The sequence below is a fragment of the Sorex araneus genome, chromosome 1 (assembly GCF_027595985.1).
Source record: "Sorex araneus isolate mSorAra2 chromosome 1, mSorAra2.pri, whole genome shotgun sequence".
NCBI lineage: Eukaryota > Metazoa > Chordata > Mammalia > Eulipotyphla > Soricidae > Sorex > Sorex araneus.
In genome coordinates, this window is record NC_073302.1 from 11,658,730 (window position 1) to 11,686,193 (window position 27,464).

Here is a 27,464-nt window from a genome sequence, read left to right on the forward strand (position 1 = left end):
ATCTTTGGGGGCGCCGGGGCCCCGGGGGGGCTCTTTCTTCACCCACTGCCCCCCCCGCCCGCCCCAGAAGGGCCCGGTCCTGCCTCCTCTACACCCACACCGAGGGCCGTCAAAGGCAAAGCCACCTCAGACCCCCGGGGCCCAAAGGAAGGGACTGAGCGAGCCTCGAGAGGGCAGAGAGACCACCCTGGGTGTGCGGACCACTCTGGGGTACTGAGACCCTCAGGGGCACAGGGGGACCCAGGGGCTAAGGCCATCACGCCTCCCCCCAGCTCTCACACACACAGGTCCAGCCAGATCTGCTGGGCCAGCAAGAAGGGCTCAGAGCACCTGGGGGCTGTGTCGGGTGCGGGGCACCCCGGGGCGTGCAGGAGGGTCTCTCTAGGGGTCTTGAGAGGGGGCCCAGACAGCCCAGGTTCCGGCCTGGACTCGGGCTGAGGACTCTGGGCATAAACCGCCCCTCCCCGGACACACCCACAGGCTGCTGGCGGGGAGTCTCAGGCCACCAGCCGAGACAGGGGTCCCCCCCCGCCCGGGCCCGGGTGCAGCCTGCTCTGACAGCGCTGTTCGGGGAGGCCAAGGGCTGGAGGTGCCCCCAGAGCAGGGATCTCTGGCAGGCGCGGCCGGTCACCTGCCGGAGATCCCAACCTCACACCTCCCCGGCAGGGCTGCATGGAGGCTACGGCGGGGGCAGACCCCCGAAACCTGCCGTCCCCCACCCCGCCCCGAGGCGGGAGCAGAGGCGCCCACGCACCTTGACCTTGCCGGTGCTCTGCAGGATGTGCACCAGCGCCGACGCCATCTCCTCCTTGGTCTTGGCGCTGAGGATGGGCTCGAGCGCGGCACAGAGCCCCAGGTAGTGGTTGGTGATGTGCTCGGCGAACTCCTTGTACATCTCCATGGGCAGGATGGTGATGGTCTGGTAGCGCGCCTTGATGCGGATCATGGGCCCCGGGCCCTTGCCACCCTTGGGGTTGGGCGTCACCACCGGGTACCACTTCTCCACGAACTGGCGCCCGGCCACCGAGGCGGCGGGCAGGCTGACCAGGCCCAGGTAGCTGCTGCGCTCCTTCTTCTTCTTCTTGTCCGTCTCGCGGTACAGGTGCACCGTGACGGTGCGCAGCGGAGGCAGGTTGTGGAACTCGAAGTGCTCGCCCCAGAAGACGTTGTCGGTCTTGAGCTTGCCCGTGGTGCGGGCGTACAGCACGTCGTCCAGGCACAGCTCGCACAGGTACTTCTTCTTGGCCGGCAGGTCCTTGGCCTCGATCACCCACAGCTTCAGGACGTGCTCCACGCGCCGGCTGTTGTCCTGCAGGCGCACGGGGGGGGCAGGGGGGGGGCCCGTGAGGCTCGCGCCAGCCCCTGGCCGCCCCCTCTGCGGAACGGAGACGCCCCGGGGCCCTCTAGGACAGGGAGAGGCCCTGTCCCCTCTAGCACAGGGAGATGGCCCTGTCCCTCTAGAAAAGGGAGATGGCCCAGGCCCTCTAGCACAGGGAGAGGCCCTGTCCCTCTAGCACAGGGAGAGGCCCGTCCCCTCTAGGACAGGGAGAGGCCCTGTCCCTCTAGAACAGGGAGAGGCCCTGTCCCTCTAGCACAGGGAGATGGCCCCGTCCCCTCTAGGACAGGGAGAGGCCCTGTCCCCTCTTTAGAACCGAGGGTGAGATGCTCCCCCCTCTCTAGAACAGGGGGCCGAGAACACAGTGTAAAAGGAGGCCGCAGGTGCTCGGAGAGGAGTGGGTCTCGGAGCTGCTGGGCTGAAGTCAGCCAGAGGCGATGCCTTCCACAGGTTATCAGGGGGACCAGGACACAGTCCAGGGGGACGGGGGCAGGCCCAGATGCAATTCGAGACAAGCGAGATCCCCTGGACCCCCAGGGCGCACCCTGGAGGAGGGGACGGACATGAATCTGGAGCTGGGTCGGAAAGTCAAAATGGGCTGGGGGCGAGGGGGCAGTGTCAAGGGAGAGGGTCCCAGAGGCAAGGACGCCCGAGTCCAGTGTCCAGCAGCACCTACAGTCAGCCTCCGGCCAGCCCAGAACACCCCTTCAGAGCCCACCCCCCACCTGGGGGCACCTGGCCCTGCATCCTGTCACCCCCACCTGATACCTGCACACCGGAGCTGATCTGCCCTGAGTTGGGTCAGCCCTGGGCTCTGGGCGGTGGGGGGGGGGGGGGCGCGGGGTGCAGGCCTACCTTGTTGGGGTGCACCGACTCAGCCCTGGGCTCAGGGTGGGGGTGCAGGACCACCCTGTTGGGGTGCACCGACTCAGCCCTGGGCTCGGGGTGGGGTGCAGCCCTACCTTGTTGGGGTGCACCGACTCAGCCCCGGGCTCGGGGTGAGGGTGCAAGCCTACCTTGTTGGGGAGCACCGACTCAGCCCTGGGCTCGGGGTGGGGTGCAGCCCTACCTTGTTGGGGTGCACCAACTCAGCCCTGGGCTCGGGGTGGGGGTGCAAGCCTACCTTGTTGGGGTGCACCGACTCAGCCCTGGGCTCAGGGTGGGAGTGCAGGACCACCTTGTTGGGGTGCACCGACTCAGCCCTGGGCTCGGGGTGGGGGTGCAGGCCTACCTTGCTGGGGTGCACCGACTCAGCCCTGGGCTCGGGGTGGGGTGCAGCCCTACCTTGTTGGGGTGCACCGACTCAGCCCTGGGCTCGGGGTGGGGGTGCAGGACCACCTTGTTGGGGTGCACCGACTCAGCCCAGGGCTCGGGGTGGGGGTGCAGCCCTACCTTGTTGGGGTGCACTGCTCGTCGCAGGTTCTCCATCCACTTGTCGCGCTCAGCGGCTGACCGGCAGGAGAAGCACTTGCTCCCGGAGGATGTGGTCACCTGTGGAGGGGGAGGCAGGCACGTCACAGAGGTGGGGGGCGGCCTCGGGGCCCTGTCCAGGTCAGAGGGTGATGCTGAGCCTCAGGCCCCAGAGAAACTGCGGCCTGAGGCCCCCTCGGCCCCCAGCGACAGCTGCGGAGGGGACAGCAGTGACGCCAGCGGGCAGCCGGCACACTGCCGGGGGGGGTCTCGCTGCAGACAGAGGTGGGGAGTGCTGGGCCCCGGGGCGCTAGTCCCCGACGCTGCCCCCAGAGCCCCCAATCCCGGCAGAGGGTGTGTGGGGAGAACCGCCCAGCTCTCCCCGGCACCAGGGCGCCCGGCAGGGGCCCGGGCCGGCAGGACGGCGTCCACACCAGCAGGGCGAATGGCAGACGCGCACCGGCCACAGTCGGGTGGCGGGGGGGGCGCGGGCTCACCTCGAAGCAGTAGTCCTGGCCCAGGATGCTGCTGTGCACGGGCTTGATGAGCACCTCCTCCTCCATGCTGAGGTCCAGCGCCTCCACCGCGCTGCTGGGGCTCAGCAGAGACTCGTGCGAGCGAGACTCCTTCAGCCTGGGCATCAGATGGGACCTGCGAGGGGCCGGGCGTCAGGCGGGGACCCCTCCTCCCCGCTCGCCAGGAGGTCGGGTGGACGCGAGGTCGTCGCGGCCCGAGCTGCCCTGCGGCCCTTCCCCCGGTCCCCGCCCCAACAGGGGCTGCCCCCTGTCCCTGCTCCAGGGTCCAGGGTCTCGTCCAGGGCCGGCCGCGGGTCCCCTGCGGCCCCCCCGGGACCATCCCCGGGGACGCAGGCGGGGCTCAGCCGAGAGAGGTGGGCCACGAGGGTGCCCTGAGACCACCCAGTGCAACGCTCTGAGACGTGGGTGCGGGCGGGCTTGGCAGCAAGGGAGCAGACACTTCCTGTGGCCCCAGGACCCCGGGAGAGCCCCGTCTCCTCTCTGAGCCTGTCCGCGGGTCCTCATGCAGGGATGGACGGAGCCCTCCGCAGCCCCCCGGGCCGTCTGCCCGAGCCCCCGCCCTTCTCCCCGCGACTTCAGGCCGGACAGGCCAGGACCTGAGGGCCAACACCCCGCCCCTGCTGCTGTGTGGGCTCAGAACCCGGACAGGGGCTGTACCCTGCGCCCGAATCCCCCGACATGCAGTCCTGGACCGTCCCTGGGAGTGGCCTCGCCCCCTTGGGGACCCCCAGCACTCCCCCAGACGGCTTGGACACTGACACTACGACCGGCAGAGGGAAGGAGGGGCCGGGCCGGGCTGCCTGGGGGGAGGGCGGGTGGCACATAAACATACGCGCACATGTGTGTACACCCCACCCCTGTGTACACAGCACACACACGCGCACACACACACACACACACACACACACACACACACGTGCGCAGGCCACGTGGGCCCGCGGGCTTCCTCTCCCCCTGAGGCCTGGCTCCTCCTGCTCCAACAGGCCTGCGCCCCTCACCCCGCCGGGACCAACTCCCGCACCCCAACTGGCCCCCGACGGGGTTTCCTACCTTCCTGAAGGGAAGGGCCGCGCCCCGACAGCCCCGACAGCCCCTTGGCCCGGCGGCCGGCCGGGGCTGACACGCAGCTCCTGGCCCGGCCTGGAAATCCTGCCCGGGCAGGCGGGCGCAGCTGGAACCCAGGAAGTGCGCAGGGCGGGGCCGAGCTGGGCCTCCTCCTGCCCGGGGCTCACCACGTGGGGAGAGGGAAGGGAGGGGCTCAGCACGGGACCTGCACGGGGAGACCCCCCCCCCCGCCCACCCGCCCTGGCCAGCCCGGGCCGGGGCCCCCGGGGTGCGCGGGGCAGGGAGGGGACAGGCTAGCAAGCCGGCCGGCCCCTCGGCCTGGCCCTACAGGGGGTGGGCGCACCGGGGGCCGGGGGTGCACTGCAGCCAGGTGGGGGGCCCAGCCAATCGGAGTGTGTGCCAGCGTGGGCACATGTATGCACACGCATGTCTGTGTATAAGCAGGAAGTGTCTTCTGTCCATCTGCCTTGGGCTCAGCGGACAGCGCGCGGCGTCCAGTGACCGGGCCAGTGAGACACCGTGGTCCTCACGCTCCCTGGGCTCCGAGGGGCCAGGGCCCCCGAGATTGGCCAGGGCGGGCTGGTACGCCCACCGGGCATGAGATGACCGGAAAGGGAGGCCGTGGCCCGGTCATTCCCTGGGCACAGCAGGACAGGGGAGCAGCAGCCAGGGCAGCACCCCCACCCCTCTCCCCTGCACACCCACCCACACGCGAGTGTGCACACACACACTCACACACACACACAGCAGCAGGAATGAGGAGACGGGGGCTTGTGCGGGTGAATGGGTGGGTGGGTGGGTGTGAGGACAGCCCCCAACTCAGAGCATCTGCTCCACCGAGGGGAGGGCGCTGCTGGCCTCTGCCTTGCCCCCGCCCGGGGTGCCCCGCAGCCCCAGGTGGCGCCCATCTGCCCGGAAGGGAGGGGTCTCAGTGGGAGGCACCTTGGAGGGGCGGGGCTGGGAGCTTCCCCTCACTGCCCTCCTGGCCTCCCCTGCAGCAGCCTTCCAGCCCGGGGGGCGGGGGGGCCTTCCTCCAGGCAGCCCTCAAGCCTTGCCAGCAGGTCCCCTGGCATGTGACCCCCCCAGGTCCATCAGCCGGTGCTGGGGCGGGGGGGGGGGGGCAGAGCACCCCAGGGCCCAGTGTGGCAGACTGGGGAAGGGGAGTGCCCTCCCCCTCCGGCCCCCAGGCCTGGCCACGGCTGTTCTGGAGAAAAGGGAACAGATGAAGGGCCCCGGGGGTCCCAGCAGCACCACCGCCCACCCAGGCCCAGTCTCCCTGCCCTGGTATAGGGGGGACTCAAAGCTGGAGTCACCCCTCCCCTGGCCTAACACCGCAGACTGTCTAACCGGGTCCATCCACAGTGGTGGCTGAGGCTGGGGGTCCCGAGGATCCTCTACCCCCCCCTCCCGTCGCCGCCTAAGCCCTGGTGGCCCCCAGGAATACCTCCTCTCCACCCCCTCCCGACCTCACCCTGCCAACAGCCAGCCTCGAGCGAGCCCCGGGCCTCGGGGGCCCTGCCTGAGCCACACCACCCCCCTGCACGTCTCCGTCCCCTCCACATCCTTCCTCGGCTTTCAAAGCCCATGCGGTGCCCTGTCTCTCCGGGCGGACAGTGCCCCCGCCTCCCCAGAAGTCACACCGGGGCAGGCCAGGTGTCAGGGGTCGGCCCTCGGCGAGGGGCCGGGCAGGGAAGCCCCAGCTCCGCCCGGGGAGGAATGTGGGCAGAGCCCAACAGCAGGCCATTGTGCGGGCCACTGGGCAGGAACAATGGGACATTGTGGGCCACTGTCCACGCTCCAGGGCCACAGCCTTATCTGATCGCCTCCCAGCCAAGGCTTTTCTCCCCAAAGGTTAGAGACACAGTTTAGCAAACTCCCCGTTATCTCGGGAGGGCAGGAGAGCCCCCCCACCCCCACCCCCAGGACAAAACTCGCAACAACCAAGAAATCCTATTTGGCACGAAACGGGGGTTCCCAGGAGGGGTGGGGGGTTGAACGGGCCAGAAAGCAGGAGGCTCAGGGGCTGACTCCCGGCAGACGCCCCCTTCACCCACTTCCAGGGGCGGGAGGGTCAGGTCTAGGGTACTGAGGAGACTCGGGCACGCCTGCACACCGCCAAGAGGACAGGGCCCGGGACAGGAGGCCTCAAGGCCAGGACACGGGCCGTGGGAGCAGGTGGGCTCCTGCATGAGGAGGGCGGTGGGGAGCACGCGCAGGCCAGGGGCTACTCAGAGCCAACGGCACGAGGGTGGCTGGAGCGGTAGCACAGTGGGGAGGGCATTTGCCTTGCACGCAGCCGACCCGGGTTCGATCCCCAGCATCCCATAGGGTCCCCCGAGCACCGCCAGGAGTGATTCCTGAGTGCAGAGCCAGGAGTGACCCCTGTGCATCGCCAGGTGTGACCAAAAAAGCAAAACAAAAACCAAACCAAACAAAAAACCACTTCGGGGGGGAGGGGGGCGCGCAGCGCAGGGCAGGACGTTGGCCTTGGCCAGGGTGGGTGGAGACACGGTCGCCCTCTGCCCTGCCCCTGACCTCTCAGCCCCCGTCTTCTCAGGCCCCTACTTCTGCAAAGCGTGAGGAACTGCACCCACCCACCCCCGACCGCCAGCTCTCAGGCTCGGCGAAGCCTCCAAAAATAAGACGACAAAGCTTGGCGTAGCCTGACGGGAGGGAAAGGAGGGAGAAGGGCAGCTGCCCCCTTTGCGGCACCACGCAGGGCCCCTGGTCTAGGAGTCCTGGGCACCAAGGACCGGCCCTGAACGGGAAGGGGGAGACACCCAGCTGGGCTCCCCGGAGGAGGTGGCACCCAGAGCGGCAGGCCTTGCAGGTTCCCAGTCAGGTCAGAACAGGTCCGTGCGTGGCTGCTGTCCTGGCCAGGCCGGCGGGAGGGTGCTGACCTCCTGAGAACGGAGCCCCAGGACAAACCGGGGTGGAGCGCCACCCAGAACGTCCGGCCCGGCCCGGCCCTGCCGGCCTGGGAACCGGCTGCCGCGCAGAGCACACTCCTGGCCGCGGGGTCCCGGGGGAGGGGGAGGAATGCGGGCGGGAGACGGCCTGTCCTTAAAAGGCAGGCGGCCGCCAAGGCTCCTGGCCACAGGGCTGCGGGCTTGGCCCTGGGCCCAAGGAGCGCGGACAGGTCCCCGGAGTCTCCGGCCAGCGAGCACAAACACACACACACACACACACACACACACAGAGTCATACAGAGACACCCACTGACACTCAGATAAACACATTCTCAGACACAAAGACAGTCATACACAAGACACACACGCGCAGACAGACACAGCCATAGAGACACACACACAAACACAGAGACAGCCAATCACACACACATACGCAGACAGACACACAAACACAGCCATACGGGCACATACAGAGACAGCCAATCACACACACACACTGACACAGACACAGCCACAGCCATACAGACACATACACACTGGCACACAGCCAGAGATACACACACACACACACACACACACACAGTCACTCTCACACACGCAGAAAGACACACAGACAGCCATACACACACGCTGACACTCAGCCATAGATACACACACCACAGTCAATCACTCACACACACACTCAAACGCAGACAGACACACAGACATAGACACAGACACACACACGCTGACACACAGCCATAGATACACACACACAGAGACACACAGCCAGTCACTCACACACAGACACACAGCCACAGACTCACACACATACACACACACATGCAGACATGCACACTGACACACACACCATCAGGTATGCACACACGCACACACGGTCCCAGACACCCCAGGGCTGAGCTGGGCCAGGAGGGCCAGGGAAAACGCGTCTCATCTCTTCCCCTTTTGTCCCATCTCTTCCCCTTTCGGGGCTGTAAGTGCACACGGAGAAGAATTTAAAGAAACGGAACAATGCTTCCGGCCCGGTGCCAGGTCCCCCTGCAGCCTGAAACAGGAGGGCCAGCTCCGGCCCAGCCCAGGAGCCGCTCATGGGGGAGGGCAACTCTGCCCGGGCCTGCGGCTGGCCCTGGACCCTTGGGTGGCTGCCCTGACCCTGGGGGTCCTCACCCTGCACCGGCATTCGTCCCACCCAGACACCACCTGCGCTGGGCTGAGTACTAGCTTCCTGGTACTAGGTCAGCACGGGGCCCGCGGGCCTGGGAGAGCCCAGAGCAGAGGCGGGCCCTGAGCAGGACGGGGACCCCAGCCCCAAGCCCCCAGGGCCGCCGCTGAAGGGAATGGAGAGAGCACCTTTCCGTCCCGTCCCTCGCCGGCTCGGGCACGGGGCGCGGGGAGACACAGGAAGAGAAACCTCCCTCCCATCTAATCCCCCACGTCACTCTGCAGCCTGAATAATTTCGGGTTTTTAATCAATAGCTGTCAGACTTGTCAAATTACTTTGGGGACCGCAAAGCAGTTTTTAAACATTCATAAACCTCTGTAGAACAGCCGAGTGCCCTGAATTTTAAGAGCGCATCCGAGGGACCCTCGTGCGCAGGAGGAGATCGGCCAGTGAGCAGGGGGCCGAGCGGAGATGGAGCCCAGCCGGGCGCCCAGGCTGGAGCCCCCTCATCTCCCGAGCCCCAGGGCCCCACCCGGCCCTCCTGCCCCTCAGCGGAGGCGAAGGTGAAGCCCCCCGCACTCTCTGTTTGCACAGTTCTCGAAAGGCTGCAGCCCCCCGGGGAGACGGCGCCCCCCCCAGAGCTCGTCGTGTGCTAAGCCCCTCCCAGGGGGAGCACTGCCCGCGGAGCAAACCACCAGGTGTGGGGCTAGTTCCGGGCGCCTCCCCGCTGTCCACCTGGAACCACACCTCACCCCCCGCCCCAGCCCCCAGGAGCTCGGAACCCTGACCCACGGCGCACCCCAGGGAGCTCTGAGTCTCCGCGCAGGCCCATGTGCCACCGCGGGGAGCCCGGCCTCTGGCTTCGCCCGGGCCCAACTCCTTCCCAGCTTCCCCATTCTCCAGCACCACAGGAGGATTCTAGAAGGTTCCATGTCAACCGACCCCTCCAGGAACCTCGGCGGCCCACCTGCCCACCTCCTTCCTGCATCTCAGGAGACGGACGTGTGACGCGCCAGGGACAAACGCTGCCTCCCGGTCCTGTTCTGGCCCCACTGTGTCTTCTCCACCGGCCCCTGTCTAGGGGTGCGGGTGGGAGGGCTCCTCCTCCACCCCACTGGTCCAGGGCCTGCCCCCGGCCCCTGCCAGAGTCTGCGGGGAACACGATGCCCAGAGCCCCTCGCAGGCCCGGCATCTGGCTCCTCAGGGGTCCCCAGGATGCCAACGCCAGCCCCCAGAACTCCCCTCCTGGACTCTGATGAGCAGGAGACAGCCAGGGGCCCCGGGCAGAGGCCGATGCAGCGTCAGAGAAACTGGGGTCCGTCCCCCCCCAGCGGCCGTCTGGGGCTCTCTCCGGCACCTGCTGCCCGTGTACCCTGGTGAAGTACATGGAGCAGGCAGAGCCCCCCGCTCCAGTCTCAGACCCTCTGGAGGCCCGGCCACCCATGCACAGGTAAGGAGACTGACCCGGAGATGGGGCTGAGGAGTCACCCGGGGTCCCAGCCACCTTCGGACCCAACGGGCGTCATTCAAAGACAGGCTCCGGGGGGTCAGAGAGACAGCACGGTGGGGAGGGCGCCTGCTGCACACACGGCCGGCCTGGGTTCAATCCCCAGCACTCCACCCGCCAGACGTGATGCCCGAGTACAGGGCCCGCGTGGACGGGGCTCAAGAAGCAAAAAGGCCAATGAGGAAAGAGCCTCGGGGGCGGCTGCCCTCCCCGGCCCCCGCAAGGGGGCTCCTGCACTAACCCAGCACCTTCCCGGCCCTCGCTGCCTGGCACCACCTCCCGAAGGCCTGCAGGACTGACCACTCCCTCCAGGGTGGGCCCTGGACACACCACCTCTGTGTCCACAGCTCGGGGAGGGCGGAGACCCCGGGAGGTCCAAGGTCAGCCAAGCAGGCCCAGGGCAGGGCTGGCGGAGGCCTGGGCTTCTGGGGTCCCGCCCCAGACTTTGCACCGCCCGGCCCCACCCTCGCCTCCGCCCGGAGGGAATCCGGGACCTAAGGCACCAACTTCTGAAGAAGGAACTGGAGCCCGGGCGGGCTGCAACCTCCAGGGTGACCGGTGTGGAGCCTGCTGAGGAGGTCACCACGGCCACCCCCCAACCCCGCACCGCTCACGAGGGGGGCTGGGACCCGTGACCCGGGGCCAGGAGCCGCCTCATGCCCAGCCCTGACCCAGCGTCTGCCTCCGTCCAGGGCGCGGGCACAAGGAGGGAAAGAAGGAAGAGTCCCATGGGGGCCGGAGGGGAGGGGCCGGGACCCCCCCAAGCCCCTACGATCCGCCCCCCCCCCAAGGCCAACCAGCCTGAGACAGAGCCGGAGCAAAAGGCCACGCTCCGGGCCAGGGAGCCTCCCCTTGTCCCGCTCTCCCGGGGAGCGGGGAGGCCGTGGAGTCTGGGCTCCCACAGAAGGAACCGGGACGAGCGGCCACCCTCAGTGGGAGCCCCGCTTTCTGGCCCTGGCTGGCCTAACCGTGTCCACGTCCGGCGGCGAGAGACGTGTGAGACGTGTGTCCACCCGCCCCGTCAGACTGTCTCCCCGGGGCCCGGGCGGCTGGGCGGCGGCAGAGGGGGGCAGCTCTCCCCTCGGGGGCAACCAGGCCACTCACCATGCCTCGGCGCAGCCATCAGGCAGGGGGAGGCCAGGGGCAGGGGCCCGGCCAGTCCAGCCCGACTCTGGTCCTAGCCATACCACGCCAGCCAGCCAGCCAGCCCAGCCCCGGGGACTAATCGCTGGGCTAGTTAAACAAAGGCCAAGTTCCAACTCCCAGTAGTAATGTGCTTTTAAAGGGCCAGTGCCTGGTCGGGCCTGCGGGAGCTTAAAGGCGCAGATGCCTTTTTTCCCCTGCAGGAAGACCGGCCAGCAGCAGAGAGCAGGAAGAAGCCCCCACCCCCTGGCCCCCCGCTGCCGCCGTGACCCCCCACCGTCTCCTCGGAGGCTCTGAACTTCCAGGGGAAACTTTGGACAACGTGACCGACCACTAGGAGAACGCCAAGTGTGTCCCATCGGGCCGCCCCAAGCCCCACCCCCGGAGTCTCCCCTCGAGACTAGGGAAGGATAGTGGGTAGGGTGACCGTGCCCAACTCCATGCCCCACTCCCGTGCGGCGCTGCAGAGGCGGGAGCCGCAGCAGGCTGCCGGCCACGTGCCAGGCAGAGCCAAAGGGGCAGGCCTCTTGGCTGCGTCCAGGGAAAGAGGGGGTGAGGTCAGCAGGGAGCTAGCTGGACTGCCAGAGCCAGTGGTCTGCACCGTCCCTCCCGGAGGAGGCTGGAGCGCACGAGGCGGGCAGGTGCCAGCCCCTGGCGGTGCCCAGCACCCCCCACACCCCAGAGCCTTTCCACAAACACCCGGAGGGGCAGAAGACGTGGGGGCAGGAGAAGGGCTGTCGGCCCAGGACGGGGCACGGCCCGGGGTCGGGGGGGGGGAGGGGGCAGGGGCGGGGTGGGACGGGGACACTCCTGGGACACAAGCCCTCCTTGCCCACAAGGCTCCGAGGGGGACAGCTCTTGCCCTGCAGCTAGGCAGGAGGGGGGCCTGAGCGCCCGGCCCCCCCCCCCCCCTGGCCGGTCCACTGTGGGGCTGAGCTCCAGCCGCAGGGTGGAACTGGGAGGAACCACCCGCGCTCCGGGTCCAGCCTGCAGCAGCAGCAGCCGGCCACGCCCGGGCCAGGAGCCGGGAGGCCCGTGGAGGTCGCGAGTGTGTGGGCTGGGTGGCCACCTGCAGCCTGTGCACTCCTGCACAAGTGCAGGAGCTGTCACCTCCGGGATCCGGCCCCGGCCCGGCCCTGCCGGAGTGACCGGGACGCGGTGCTTATCTCCCAGGGGCAGGCAAGGGGTCAGTGCAAGGATCAAAGCTGGCCGCAGGGAGCGCCTGGGAGAGGAGAGCAGAGAAGCGGAGAGCTGCTTGGTGCGCGTGTGTGTGTGTGTGTGTGTGTGACAAAGAGTGTGTGTGGGAGGGGAGCAAGGCTGGACTCCAGCTTGGGGAAGCATCGGGGGTTTCCCTCTGGCTTGGGGCCTTTCTGGAAGGCGGGGTCCAGGCTAGAGGGACTGGGCACTGGAGAAGCCACTTCCTATGGTGAAACCCTGGCGGAGGGGGGGGCGAGGGTGGGCACGGGCTCCAGCTCTCCGCCACGGGCTCTCAGCAGCATCCACGAGCGATACCACATGGGAGGCACCAACCCCTCTGGAGCCGGGGGGCCCCCAGCTGTGCCCAAAGGAGGGTAGGTGGGCAGCCAGGGACGCCCTGCAGCCCTGGCCTAGGGTGCGCTTGCCAGGGACAGTGGGAGGCCCGCCCCACCGCGACCGCCTCGCCATAGGCTGGGTCAGTCAGCAACGGGGGCGAGGGCCGGACGTGGGCACCCACAGACCTGGGCTGGCAATTCCGGGTCCCTAACTACGGGGGTCTTGGGCAAGTCCTCCCACAGTCCCGAGCCGCATGACCACCCCCCCCCCCCACCCGGCCTGCTGAGGAAATACAGGAGTCAGCTGCGGGTAACGGATACAAAGACGCTGGCGAGTCAGATGTCTCGGCAAAACCACCCAAGCACCCCAAAGTACCCGAGAGCCCCTCCCAACACCGACGCCGAGAACCCACCGCGGGTCCGTCAGACCGTACGCGTTTACTAGCCCGGCGCTGAATGAACTCCCTGTGACTGCAGCCCACCCCCGAGCTTTGACACCCCCCCCCCAACAGTGCCATGCCTGAGAGCCCAAATTGGACTTCCTGGCCCTCCCCGCCCAGCACGCCTCTGCCACGCCCCCGGGCCTGACCGCGCCCCAGTGTCCAGTGCATGGCGCAGCTCCATCTGGGGCCAGAGGCCAGAAACCCTGGGGCCCTTCAGGGTCTGGCCACCCGCAAATCCACCACCTCCTCCTCCACGCCCGACATCACCCACTCAAACCACCTGCGGGGCTCACAGGGACCCACGGGAAACGCAGATCACAGCTTTAACTTGGGGGACACGACAGGCCCTCCCTAGGCGGGACGACCGTCTCTGCCCTCTGCACTCCCCCCCGGACAAACACTCGTGTCCTCTCCTGCTTCCCTTGGGGCTCCTGGGCTGCTGCCCTTCCACACCCAGCTCTCAAGCAACGGCCGACTAGCAGGGGGTCCCGGGGTGCCCAGGCCTGCCCCGCCCCACCACCCCGAGTCTGTTTCCTCCACCAGCCGAGAGTGACGCAGTGACCATCACAGTCCCGGAGGTGCTGGCAGCCCCAGCTCCCAACCACTGGCACACAGGCCGGAGCCGGCTCCAGGAGCCTCGCCCCCCCTGCCCCCCCCTGGGGCATCACAATCGCTCCCTGCAGCTGGCAAGCCCAAGGACTGGCTGGCTGTCCCAGGCCTGGGGGAAGAGGCTCTGGAAAAACAAGGAAAAAAACAGGACCAAGGAGAGGAAGCAGGCCCAGGTCCCGGGGGCGGCTCCAAGGCCGCAGGTGCCTTTGTTTCTCTGGGTTCTGTTCTGGGGAGCCACAGCGGAGGTGCTCGGGGATCACACCTGGCTCTGTGCCGGGGTTGACTCCTGGCACCCCAGAGCGGGTGCCGGGGATTGAACTTGGGTCGCGGCAGGTAAGGCCTGCGTCCTGCCCGCTGTGCTCTCTCCGTGGCCACAAAAGAGTCATGCCTTTTTAATTTTGGTTTTGGGGCCACATCGGGGGCGGGGGCGGGGAGGGACGGTAATGTGGTGCCTGGGGTCAAACCTGGGTCAGCTAGCTGCAAGGCCAAGTGCCCTACCCACCGTAGCATCTCTTAGGCTCTGGAGCCCAAGTTCCGTCCCCGGCCCCAGGTGGTCCCCTGAGCACTGGAACAACCCCTGAGCACCACAGGGCACCTCCCGGCCGGATCACCACCCCTGCCAGGCCAAAGAGTCCAGTAGCAGGGAGATCTTTCTCCCAGACTGCGTCTGGAGCCCCTGGGTTCCATTTCGGGCAGTGCATGCCCCCTACCAACCCCCCCCCCCCCGGCAATAGGAGCCCAAGGGGCGTGACCACACGGCGGGTCTCACCCCCAGCCCGGGGATCACCCAAGCTCTGCCGCAGAGCCCCCCCACGACCCCTTCGAAATGCAGAGTTCTGCCCTCATGCCCAGGTCTCTGTCCGCCTGGGCAGGGGTGGTGAGAGCTTAGGGAGAAGGCTGGGCGCTGGGCACACCGCAGGCCTGGCCTTCAAGGAGGGCTTTCCTGGATGGCTGAAATCTGAGAAACCACCCCCGGCACTCCCCCCACCGTGTCCGCCCCAGCTGCACGCTGCCAATCTAGGAAGAGGAGGAAAACAAATCTGCGCCTGCAGACTGGGCTGCTCTTTGCTCTAGGAAAAAGGAACGAGCCCCGCTCCAAAGAATCCTTTACTTTTTATTAGCGCCCGGATCAATAAGAGTTTTAGGAGGAAAGCTTCTCTCCCGCAATACTAACCGCCAGAGAGACGGGCTGGGATTATTAAACCTCTCCCCAGGAGGCGGCTGCTCAGCCCCAGGGGGGTTGGTTGCACCCTGCTCCACAGCCCCTGCTCGAGACCCCCCTGCCCTGGTGCTCCAGCCTGGAGCCAAAGCCCCCTTCTCACAACATCCGCCCCCAGAACACACACAAACACACCCCTTCCCCTGCACCCCACTCCTGGGTCCTGCACAGTTGATGTTCCCTTCCACCATACACCTGCAGCCTCCAAGGCCAGAGGCTCTTGATGGACAGGACCTGAGGCCCAGCGGGAAGGAGGGCCCCCATTCGGCCCAGCCGGGGGACAGGGCTGCCTGGGGGTGACCACCCCACCTTGGCTGCCATGCAGACCAGAGGAAGCCCAGGGAGAAACAGCCTGACCCCCAGCCACAGGGGAGTTCCCTTATGCCTCCCGCCACCCCACCCCTCCCCATCAGAGCCGCACACAGACCTGGGGGGCAGCGGCGCGGGCCTGGGTGCCGGGCGCCCCGCAGGAGCCAGGTCGCGCTTGGGAGGCCGGCGCGGTCGCCACAGCGGCGCTCTGCGGGCCCGGCCCAGCACCTTGCCGAGGTTGTCACCGAGGAGGCCGAGGCCACACAGGCCCATTCCCGGGAGTGGCGTGGACCCCAGAGCTGCCGGCCGCCAGATGCGGGGGCCCCGGGGCCCTGGCTGGCATCGAAGGGGTGTGCCCGGGTGGGCTGCCCCTTCCCCGCAGGACACGCGTGGAATCTGTCTTCCAGGTTGCAATTTAAAATTTACTTAAAACAAAAAACAAAAAGAAAAAACACCCAGCGGTAAAAACGTCTAGAGATTTCCGGGTCCTCAGGGAAGAAGTGGAAAATTACAGTCTTCCGCACAGGTAACCACACGGCACCACCTCCGGGTCCGAGGAGACTCCAACGGCGCCCGCACACTTGCCGTGGCTCCGGGCCACTCGCAAAAGTGCACCTGGGGCACCTGCACGGGCGCGGGGCCCCGGCCGCCCGCGCCGCCCCCGGGCCCGCCCCGGCCCCTCCCCGGACGGCCCCCGCCCCCGGCCCGCCCCGGGCCCGCCCCCGGGTCCTCTGCCCGTGGCACGCACACTTCTCCCCTTGCAGGGCACTCGGGAGGCGGCACCCACGCGCCGGGGAACGGGCAGAGGCACTCGGGGCACCGTCAGCCCGAGCTGCAGACCAGGGATTGGGGGTGTGGGTGGGGGAGGGGGAGGAAAGTTTTAACCCAAATCGGGAGCTGGGGGCGGCCGAGGGGCAAGGGGGCGTGCGCAGTTAAGCAACCCAGCCCCGCCCACTCGGGAGCGCGCCGGGCCCCCAGCGCGAGGCCACGCCCACACCCCGGCCGGAAGCGCCGGCCCCGCCCCCGGCCGCTCCCTTCCCTCCACCCACCACTACAGGCCCCGCCCCGGCCCCGCCCCCGGCCGCCTCCCTTCCCTCCACGCATCTCCATAGGCCCCGCCCCGGCCCTGCCCCGGCAGCCTGTGTCCCGCCACAGGCCACGCCCCGGCCCCGCCCTCAGCCGCCTCTCGTCTCTCCATCCGCCACCATAGGCCACGCCCCGAACACGCCCCCTCCCTATCCCTGCCCATCCCTGCCCGGCGGGACTACACGCCCTTCCGGAGCCCGGCCCCTTCCCTTCCCTTCGCAGCCCGGCGGGACTGCCGACCGGCCAGGCCCTACCCTTCCCCCACCCACCCAACCTCCACCGCCGCCGGCCCTGGGGCACATTCCCTGACCAGCTGCCCCCAGCTGCGTCCACTTTCAGCTCCCGACCCGCCCTCGACCCCCGCGGGGGCCCCCACCCATGATTCCAGGCCTCGGAACCCTCTCGCACTTCCATTCAAACATTTAAAAAATTCGAACAAAGGCGGAGGTGGGGTTGTGCTCGGCTCCCAAGGTCACCCGCAGGAGAAGTGGGGCTCCACACTACCCCCCCACCCCGCTTCCCCCAGCCCCACCTCCCACGCCACCCGGCCAAAGGGACTGGCCAGGGTTTCCCTCGCTGGGAAAAACACAGGGCTCAACTTTCTCTCTTGGAGGGGAGTGGGGCTGGGAGGGCCAGAGTGCCCAGACTGGTGAATGCTACAAATGGGACAGGCTCCCTCTCTGCCCAGATGCCAGGCAGGGAGGGGGCGCGCGGAGGGGCCTCCCATAAATAAAGGGCAGCGGGACGGGCACACCCAGCCAATCCCAGCATTTTTGCCAGAGGTCACCTCCCCACCCCCCCACCCCACCCCCCACACACACACCCTCAGGCTGCAGCAGGCCAGGCCGTGTCCCAGAGCCTCCAGCACTATGTAGAGGCCAGACTGGACACCGGTTCCTTGGGAGCGGCCGCCTGAGGGCCAGGGATCAAACAGCCCGAACAGCCCGCACCCAGGAGGCACCAGGCTCTGCGGCCCCGGTGTTTCTTTTGCAAGGGCCTCGATTTCTCCTGGAAACAGAAAGGCTGGGGGCTGGGGAGATGGCCCACAGGGTGGGAGCGCAGGGCTTTGCATGTAGGAGCCTGGGGTTTGGCCGTGCCACCCCGCGTCCCCCTAAACACTGCGAGATGTGCCCTCAGGAAGGTCAGTGACTGGGGTGAGGGCCCCGAGCCCTCTGTTCATCCCACCGGATGGGGCGGGCTACACTCAGAGTCCCTCCAGAACCTCCGGAGCTCAGGCTATCAGGCAAGGCGGGCAGCGGCCCCCAGCAGCCCCCAGCCTGGGAGGTGACTCACGCCTGCCCCGCCCGCTGCCCCCAGAGCGGGGCTCTGAGCACAGCTGATCCGGATTCCTGGGGCCCTCTCTCCGGCTGTCTTGGCGTCCCCCACCTCCGAAGACCAGGGCAACGCCATCCGAGGGTGCTTTCTGGGCCCCTCTTCCGGTGCAAGGCTTGGCGAGTCGGTTCCCTCTGGGTCCTCCCTGCCCTTGTGACAGGACAACAGACGCGGGCGGGCCGCGGGGCCCCCACCTGCTCTGACAAGCTCTGACAGACAGTCACAGATAAGAAGCCAAGTCCCGGGTGGCTCACGCCCCCCACCCCGCCCCCCACACGCCTCAGCCCGGCCAGCCTCTGGCACACATCACTTCTCCCCAGGGCCGACATCACTTCCTCCTGGAAGACTTCCCCGGCTCCCCCTGGGCAGGAAGCACCCCACAGGTGGACTCCCCACAGTTCTAACAAGAGGCCCCTGGGACGGCGCCTGCGGCTCTGCCTGACAGCGGTCGCAGGGGGCCACGAGCTGAGAGGGGCCCGGGCCGGCTCCCCCCCTCGGCAGCTGGTCCCCGCACACCCTCCGACCCTCAGCTCTGGTCTGACCGTGTCCTGCCAGCTCCTCCCGGAGTCTTCCTGACTCAGCAGCGGAGGGCAGGGGTGTCCGGTGCCCCCTCCCTCCCGCCCCGTGCTCGCCCCAGCGGGACTAGCACGACCTTCTGGAGGGGTCCGAGAACAGCCAGTCCTTGGTTCCGGCCCACAGCTCCCCTCCCCTGGCCCCCGCTCTCCATCCTCACCTTGTAGCTGCCTCCCCATCTCCTGGCCTCCACCCGGCAGGGCAGGGCAGGAAGAGGGGGCGGCCTTTCCCAGCACCCCCCAGGCAGGGTGTGTCTTCTCCCTGGCTGGCTCACAGCCCCTCACTCCCCATCCTCCCTCTCCCCTGGGGGTGCTCATCTCTGGTTCCTAGGGGCCTGGGGACTTAACCCCCCCACAGCTGAGCTTCTCTCCCATGGCTCCGCCCCTCCCCGCTCCCCGTGATGGGCTCTCTGCTCTGGAACCTTCCTTCAAGGCGTGCCCCAGGGACTTGGGAGCACTGAGGACCCCCACCCTGGGGCAGGACTCATTCCTCCTGAGAAGGGGTGCAGATAGGGGCACCGGGGCTGGGGGGAGGGGCCTCTGGGACAGCTGGGGCCTGGGCAGACGTGGAGGGGGGGCAGGGGGACCTCCCCCCACCCCAGCAGAGGACTCGGCCCTAAGCCAGGCTGCTGGCAGACGCGCCCCCTGTCTGCCTTGCCTGCCGGGCTGAGGGTGCAAGACAGACCAGCCCCGCCAGCCAGACGCTCACTTAAGGGCGCACCTCTCTGCTGGCGTGGCTGAATCACCGCCCACAAACAGCCCGGGGCCTGGCACCCAGGAGGTGATATTTACACGCGTCACCGTCACGTGCGGCTCCAGTCTCCGGACACCGTTGTGGAGGTGGGGGAGGTGGGATGCCCAGAGAGGGGGCGGGTGGGGGGTGGTGGGAGCTGGGTGCTAGGACGAGGCCCCAGCCTGTTTTTCTGGCTGGAGCTTCCCAGCCCCTGCTCCCCACTCCCCCGGCCTGGCCACGTGGGGGGGGTGGGAGGGGGAATAAGGCACATGGCCAGCCCCGCCCCACCACCCGCCACCAGGCAGGCCCCCCCCCAGACCGGCGTCCACCCCCTGAGGATGTGACTCCAGCTGGCAGGGATCCCTGGAACCGATCCCGGCCGTGATGGTGACACGTCTGCTCAGAAAGCACTTAGGAGAGCCGGGTTGCACCCAGGAGACGCCTTCCGCTGCGGGGACCTGCGAGGACACCCCTGGGCGCCACGAGGGGCACAGCTGGCGGCTGCCCCCCCCCGGCTCTGTGACCCCTGTCCCACCAGCCCACTCACGGCGCTCCCACAGCTCTGACGGGGCCACCTGCTGCCCGTCCCCACGGCTGGAGGCAACCCCTCTGAGTGAGGCTCTGCCCTAACAGAGTCGACCCCCACAACACCCCCAGCACCCCCGCCCCACACACAGAGCCATGCCACCACACCCATGAAAGGCCAAGAAACTCAAACTGCCTCAACTGTACCATCCCCCCAACCCTGATTCTGCAGATCGGCCACGGGAACATGTGGGGGCACCCAGATTCCAAGGCCACGGAAGGAGGAGGTCAGTGGCCGGCCCTGGTACTGTGGGCAGCTGCTGGTGGGGCTCTGACCTGCCCTGGCCCGTCCTGGGGGTCTTTGGAGGGGAGCCCCACCTGCTTGGAGGGGAAGAAACAACGGCCCCTCCCGGAACACGGCTTCGGGGGTGCCACTGATGACCATCCCCACTCACAGGCAGGAAAAGACGCCTCCGGCCACCATGGTTCAACACACAGGCTAAGACACAGCCAGCAAGGGGGGCGAAAAGACGCCTCCGGCCACCATGGTTCAACACACAGGCTAAGACACAGCCAGCAAGGGGGGCGACCCGAAGCACAGGCAGGTTGCCAGGACACGCGGTCTCTGCCCCTGAGAAGCGGGTTCGGGGGGCTGCGGGGAGGGCGACTCCGCCATCAGAGCCAGCGCTGCTCCAACCGGGGGCCCCGGGGAAGGATCGGGCCCTGCAGCAGGCCCTGTCACGAGGGCCAGGGGCAGCAGGGGTTCCCGTGAAGGAGAGTCCCCCAGTGCTGGGCACACAGTGTGGGCCGTCTCCCCTGGGGGGTGGGCGGGGGGTGCGGTGTGTCAATACGGATCCCACGAGAGAGCATCCGGAGCCCTGCCGGGACCCCCGGCCACTTCTCTGCTCCCCACCGGGGACCGGGCCGAGCATCCCACACGGGCACCCGGGGCCGCACGCGGCGGGGCTCCTCCACCTTGTGCGGTGAGTGGGCCTGGCCGAGTGACCGTGGGGGGCCGCGGCACGGCGAGGGGGAGCACGCACGCGCCGGGGAAAGCGCTGAGCGCAGCACATACAGCGGCTGACCCAATTCAGGGCCGCCTGTCTCCGAGAAAATAATTGAGTTTAAATGAATAGGTTTCCCACGTCCCCTCCGGCCCAGGGAGGCTGGGCAGGGAGAGGGGAGACAGCCAGCAGCCCACCCCCCACCGCCCCCCCAACCCCGCCGCCCCCGGGCTTGGTGTTGGTTATTTTTGAGTCACTGGCCCTGTGAATGGGTTCTTTCTTTCCTTGGGGGCCCGTGGGGGCTCCGAGGGCGCTGGGAGAGGAGTGAAAACCACACAGGGAGGAGCTGAGGAGAAGGGGGGGGGAGTCCTGGCGACCCCCCGCCCCCCCACCACGGCAGGCCCAGCCGACTGCGGGCTTTCTGGGGTGTGCACAGAAGGGAATGCCGCGTGGCCGCATCTGTTTTGCAATTTTTGGTGTTTGTCTTTTTCTTTTTTTCCCCAGGCGGGGACTGGGGGGGGCGCGGGGCGGGGGTATGTGTGTATGTGGGGGGGAGGGGAGGGGCACGGTGCTTGGCGATCCCTCCTGGCAGGGAGCAGGGGACCCTACGTGGTGAGCTGGTAAGCAAGCGCCTTACCTGCTGTACTATCTCTCCAGTCCCCGATTCGGTTTCTCAGGAAGTGGCAGAAACTCAGATTTTTCTCAGGGAAATATTTTAGGTAAATATTTGAGTAGTGGTTATCGGTAACCAATTAAAAGAAAGAGAACAACAACACTCTCTGGGATCAGGGAAGCCCCGGAAGTACAGGCCCACCCCAGATCCCAAAGCAGATACGACTCACAGGGGATGGGGGTGTGCGGGGGGGAGGGGCTCTCGCCCCACATTTCCTCGGAGGGAGGGACTGCGGAGCGCGGGGGGGTTATTCTGGCTTCGGTGCTCAGGAGTGCCCCAGGGTGACAGCCGGGAGCAGACAAGCGGTGCAGGGATCAGGCAGGGGTCAGGGCCACTGTCCTGGGCCTTCGTGCTGGACTCAGCGAGGTCCAGCCTGGCTTGGTGTGGGAAGCTCAGGGGCCCGACCCCTCGAGACAGCGCCTGGGACTGGGCACCTCAGTGGAGGAGGAGAGCAGCCCCTCTCCCGGTGGGGGGGGCTTGTGGGGGGCTGCGGGGGCTTCTCTCTCCTAGATGCCAGCAAGCCTGAGCTGGCCTCCTGCACCACCCTCGGCCCCATCTGGGCCTTGCGACTTCCTCTCAGGAGTCCGGAGGAGAGAAAAAGCGAGACCATGTGTCCAATCTCCCCGGAGTGACGGCACGGGGCCGAGGGAGGCCAAGCGGGACCTGGGGTCAGCGCCACCGTGGGCTCGGGCAAGTGGGAGTTGGGGGAGGAGGGGCGGCACCCAGCCCTGCCCCAGGCTTGCCCCCCTGGACGGAGGTGCCGTGACAACAAAATGAGATGCTGATGCCTATCTGCCCGCGGGCCGCCGCCTGGCACGGAGCAGGGTGGAGAAGCCCTGGGTATCATCATCATCTTCAGTGCGGGCGCATGCCAGGGAATTCTGACTCCAGTGGTTACAGTAACGCAGCACAACCAGGCAAACTCGTTAACTGAGCGGCCACCTGTAATTAGCACCCGTCGTTCTGCACGCAAATGGTGCCCGCTCGCTCGGGCGCGCAGGAAGGGTGCTCTTTGAAGTGCTTCTTAAACAACCCCTCTCCCCTGGCCGCCGGCCCTCCCCGTGTCCTGTTTACACTATTAATTCCATTAGCAAACGTTTTCTTCATAAGGCGGGACGGGACTCCACACTGGAACAGGTTTGGATCACAGAGGCTGCCAGCCCTCGGCCCCTGCCCGCCCCGCGTGGCTTCCCCCAGAGTCTAGGCTGCCCCCCCCACCCCTCCAGGAGCTGAGCCAGCAGGGGTGAGGCGGGCGGCTCCAGGTTCCTGGCAGAGCAGGCAGGGCGGCTTGGGAGGAAGAGGTTCCCAGAGCCAGGGCACATCCCGGCGGGCATATCAAAGACCATTTCACCGGGGAGAAACCTGAGAGAGAGAGAGAGAAGGCCAAGGCCAGAGCGCGCCCCCGGTCACATGGATGCAAAGTGGCGGAACTGGATTCAAACTTGGCTTCCTCTCCCACCCCCGGGGTCCAGTCCTCCGGCTCTGCCCACACAGGCCTCTCCGCCCTGGGTGTGGAGTGAGCGCTCGGGGGAGGGGTGTGTGTCAGAGAGACAGAGCCCCCAGTTCCGGGTTAAAGGAAGTTTCCTCTGAGATCTGCAGCATTAGAGCCGGGACCCGTGCGGCCTGGCCTTCAACACAAGATGCTCGATGGACCTTCCTGCAGCCAGGCTGGAGCCCCCTCCCCTTGCCCGCCCCCCGCCCGGGACCCCACAGGAGCAAGACCTCACAGGAGCAAGAAAGATGCGGGAAACAGTGGCCGCACTCAACCTTTCTCCCCCTGGGGCAAGGCGTGCAAAGGAAAGGGGGTCTTGGCCAGCGAGACCTGGGCTGCAGCCCCGTCCCCCAAGGTACCTCCTGCCAGGGCCAGATGCTCCCCGTGGGGGGAACAAACACAGCACCTCACCCGCCACTGAGGCCCCAGCCCCCTTCTCTCGGGTCCCCGCTTTCCTGGCTCCAGAAATGGACAAGGGGAGCAGGAAACCAGCACCCAGCCCACCCTGCCCCTTCCAGAGGCTCTCCCAGTGCCCCCCTGGGAGTCTTGACGATGAAGCTAAAGGCCTGCACTCTGCCCCACACCCGGGCCTCCTCCATCACAGTCAAACCCAACCCCACCCCCACCTCCTCCTCCCAGGCCCACCAGCATGCGAGGGGGGTGTGGGTGAGGGGAAAAAGGGGAACCCAGGGCTTCGCTCTTAACTGCCAGCTTCCTCCTCCTCCTCCTCCCAGGCCTCACCTGCCTGCACAGAGGAGGGGCTGCTTCTACAGTCACGATGGAACCAGCCTCCCTGCCCCAGCCCAGCTAGAAATCTCCCTGCATCCAGTTCCCCAGCCGGCCTGTCTTCAGCTACCTGCCCCTCCCAGCCCTACCCCCACTTCCCAACACAGGCCTTCCCGGTCCCAGGGAAAAGATCCGCCAGTCCCCTTCTCCCCGTGGCCCAACCCTGAAGGGGCCACCACAAGCCCTTCCAAAGCCAGCGCTGCACATCAGGCCTCGTGGTCCCGCCCCCAGGGGCATGGCTCCACCCACAAGGGGGGGCACAGCTCCCCACATGACCATGGCCCCGCCTACAGGTGCATAGCTCCGCCCACAGGAGCATGGTCCCACCCACATGAGCATAGCCCCGCCCATAGGGAGGGCATAGCCCCCAAGACCATGGCCCCGCCCACAGATGCATAGCCCCGCCCACGGGGAGGGCACAGCTCCCCTTATGACCATGGCCCCGCCCACAGGTGTACAGCTCCGCCCACAAGGAGGGCATAGCTCCCCACATGACCATGGCCTGGCCCACAGGAGCATAGCTCCGCCCACAGCCCACCACCCTGCTCACAGGGGGGTCTCTGCTCATGGCCACGACCCCGCTGATGGTGGACTGGCACTGGTTTCCCAAGACAACAAAGCCAGATCTCCGGGAGACGCCTAGAAGGGGAGTCTCTTGGAGGCAGCACTTGGGTACCCAGCTGCTGGTTCCCAGCTGGCATTTTAGGGGAACACAGACCGTTTCCCCCTTCCCCTTCCTCAGGGGAACATGCACTGTTTCCCACCCCCCCCCACACGCCCTCTTGGCGGAGCACGGGACACGGACAGCCGGCCACCTCCCCAGGACGCCTGCAGTACCATGAGGTCATTACTCCCAGAAAGGGGCTGAGTGGGAGCAGACAGCTGGCTGGACACACGCCGTGGCCAGCCAGGGCCAGGCTGTGCAGCTCTGGAAGTGCCTCCTGCCAGGAGCCAGAGCACTGCGGGCGGTACAGCGGTGCAGCAAAACTCTGGGCGCAAAGAGGGGTGGTCCCAGGCATGCTCTCCCGAGGAGCTCCCACTCGCGGCTCTCCGAGGGTGCTTACGGGCTGTCTAGATTCCAAGGAGACAGCCCCTCCCGGCAGCTCCAGCCCAGCTGGCCGGGAGCGGAAGCTCACCTCTCTGAGCCCATATTTGGCACAGGAAGTGCCACGGGGTGACCCTGAGCGACACTCGCACCTGGTGGGGCCCTCATCGAGACCCCCAAGCCCTGCTCCCCAGCTCAGTGCACGTGGGAGCAGCCCGGGGCCCCAGGCCGACAGCAGGTGACCACAGAGTAGACGGGCGCACAGAGAGGCCCCTGGCATGAGGGGCTGGAGACTGTCTGGAGGCATGCAGGATACGGGAAGGGGGGCAGGGGGGGAGACTGGAGTTCCCAGTCCCCAGGCCCCCCCCACAGGTGAGCCACACCAGAAATAGCCCCAGGCTCCACCTAAAAGGGGCGCCCCGAGGCCACCTGGGGCCGAGCTGGCGTGAGTCAGCTAGGAAAGGCCCTCCTCGACCACTCCCACCTGGGAGCCAGACAGCCAGGGCTGGGGGGGGCACGGGGGGCTGGGGGCTGGGCAGGCTCTCTCCTGACCCTTCTCTTCGGGCACAGGAAGTGAGCAGCAGTGGCTGCGGGGCCAGGGGGCGGGAGTCCACTTGCAACCTGTCACAGGGGGCTCCCGCGTGTCAGTGCTGTGCCCGGGACCCACTTCTGCTCGCCGGGACTTACTTATCAGCTGCTGTCCCTGCTCGGGAGGGGGGTCTCACTCACCCTGCCACCCTGAGTGGCCCAGGACGAGGTGTATGGGGGATCTGCAGGGGCCCCTGGGGTGGGGCGTCCACCACTGTGCGTCTGGGTGCGGCCAGAACCTTGGCTGGACCCTGGCAGCCCATCACCTGCACTTCCCTGGCCCCGAGCCCTCAGACAGTGCCCACTGAGTCGGGAGGGCCTCTGGGGCCACTGATGATGCCAGGGGGGGTCACCCAGAAAAGCAGCTCAATGGGGGCCTCCGGGGGACCGAGGGATGACACCTGCAGGCTGGAGAGGAGACGGACCCAGGTGGGCAGGGCCACAGCACCCGCCTTTCCTTCCCAGACAGCCCAGGACAGGGCGGGTGGGTCAGGCAGCACCGCAGGGCCCGGAGCCACCGCTCCTGGGCAGACCCTGGCTTTACAGGGGTGAGGCCAGCTGTCCCGGCAGGCACCAGCGCCCTTTGCTCAAGCACAGTGACCCGCCAGCCTGAACGCATGGATTCCCTGGGCCACACCTGGCCTGCAGGCTCCGCGACCAGGAAGTTTTGCCTCCGCCCCTCTGCCCACCTGGGTTGCAGGAGAAAGGTCTCCAGATAAAGAGCCAGGCTCTGTTTGGTCAACACTCATGTTTTGTTTAGCCTACACAGTGGGTGACATTTTTTAAGTTTGGAATCAATTGCCAACGTTTAAAGATGTGAAAATTTTAAATGTCACCCGAGAGCCTCTACATTGCTGGTTTCTCTGGCTTCTTGGAGAAACCTGCTGGCCCGCCGGGCAGGGGCTACCGCCCCGTCTTAGCAGACCACGCACTGCCCGCCCGGGCTGCGACGGCCTGCCTGGGGGTGCCTGGGGGCAGCTGGCAGGGCACCCAGGGACATGGCGCCCACCGGGTGTAGGATCACGAACAAAGACACCACGCCCTCCCTGTGCCCAGCCTTCTCCTGCCTCCCGGGAGGCCCAAACAGGAGCAGGGCCGGCCCTTGGCGTCCAGGCGGCCCCCACCCCCGCGCCTACTCCCCCCTCTGATCACCCCACACCAGGCTGTGAGCTCCGCTTTCGAGGCCGGGTCTCCGAGCCCTGCACGCTCCGGGACTCTCCCGCCCGCGCTGCCAACAGCAGGACTCCGGGCCACCCCCGTGCCCCCCCCCCCCCCCGCCCCTGGGCTGCTGGCCAGGGCTCTGTCAGGCTGCTCTGCGCGGCAACTGACCTGACCCAGCCCCCCCACTGCCCCGCTGCCCGCCTGCCCGGCCGGTGAAGGCCAGGGCGGCCCTCTTTCTGGGTTTCAAGGTCAGAGTGGCCCTGGCGGGGGGCACGGGGGGGGGGCCTCTGTGTTCTCCCGCCGACTTACCCCCGCACAGCCCCCCGGCCGACATCCTGGCCCGCTCGTTGCTCGCGCTGCTGGCGAGGAACAATGAGAACCAGGTGCCGGCGAGCCCCAGGGGCCCTGCTTCCCGGGATACGGGGTCCCTGCCGGCCAGGGAGCTCCACCTCTGCTCTGAAGGCCAACCCAGGGCGCACCCACCACCCAGGGCCCCCACCCCCACCCCCACCCCACCGCAGGAGCTGGCCTGCCTCTGCCCCACGCCGAGGCTGTGACCTGGGGCGACCCGCTTCAGTCTGGTACCTGGGTTTCCTCCCATGGAAAACGGGGAAGTGAACACCCGATCCCCGACCACGCGGCCTCCTAACGGGCCCCAGAGGAGCGCCGGGCTGCCGCCGGACCCCCATGCCAGCCAGGCACTGGGCACAGCGGGCTGCGGAGGTGCATAGGCTGGGGGGGCACAGGACAGGGGGACCAGCCGGCAGCCAGCCCACAGTGGGGGAGGGAGGTGGTCACACGGGAGCCCCGCCCACCCTCGCCTCGACCCCGCCCACCCTCACCTGGACCCACACACAGGCCAGAGCTGGGGGCGGTAGACGGTGCCCAGGCCACGGCGCTGGGGGCGGTGGGTGGCCAGACCCCAGCCTGCCTGCCACTCTCCCCCCTGCCGGAGAGCAGCGGAAACCAGGCACGCCGTGACTCCCACCCCAGAGAGGTGGACCACCCCGTCACCAGGGCCTGGACAGGTACCCCGCTCTGCCCCCGTGAGACCTCCACCAGGCCCCGGTCACGTCCCCGCACGCCCAGACCAGCCCCCCCACCCCCACCTCGCTCTCTCCTCCCTGCCTGAACCCCCACGCCCGGGCACAGAAAGGGCGGGTTCTCTCCCCCTGGGTACCGCTGTCCAGCTGCCCTCTGGGGCAGCCCCAGCTCCCTGGACACAGGCGCCCCGCCCGGCCCACCTCAGCTTCCCTCGGCGGGGAAAGGGGTCTCTGACGCGCTCGG

At 67.7% G+C, this 27,464-nt stretch overlaps 1 protein-coding gene across 9 annotated transcripts in view; it reads right to left on the reverse strand.

Moving 5' to 3' along the window:
- The window catches only part of DAB2IP (DAB2 interacting protein), a 169,560-nt gene that overhangs the window by 18,048 nt on the left and 124,048 nt on the right, over positions 1-27,464 (reverse strand). For 8 of the 9 annotated variants that reach the window (XM_055131534.1, XM_055131555.1, XM_055131547.1 and 5 more), the window contains 3 exons: positions 3,244-3,397; positions 2,729-2,827; positions 755-1,309 (listed from right to left, as the gene is read on the reverse strand). In XM_055131534.1, coding sequence (XP_054987509.1) covers positions 755-1,309; positions 2,729-2,827; positions 3,244-3,397 — 808 coding nt within the window. Of the gene's footprint in view, positions 1-754; positions 1,310-2,728; positions 2,828-3,243; positions 3,398-11,029; positions 11,145-27,464 lie in introns of those variants that run through there. The other variant, XM_055131537.1, reaches the window with a different exon arrangement.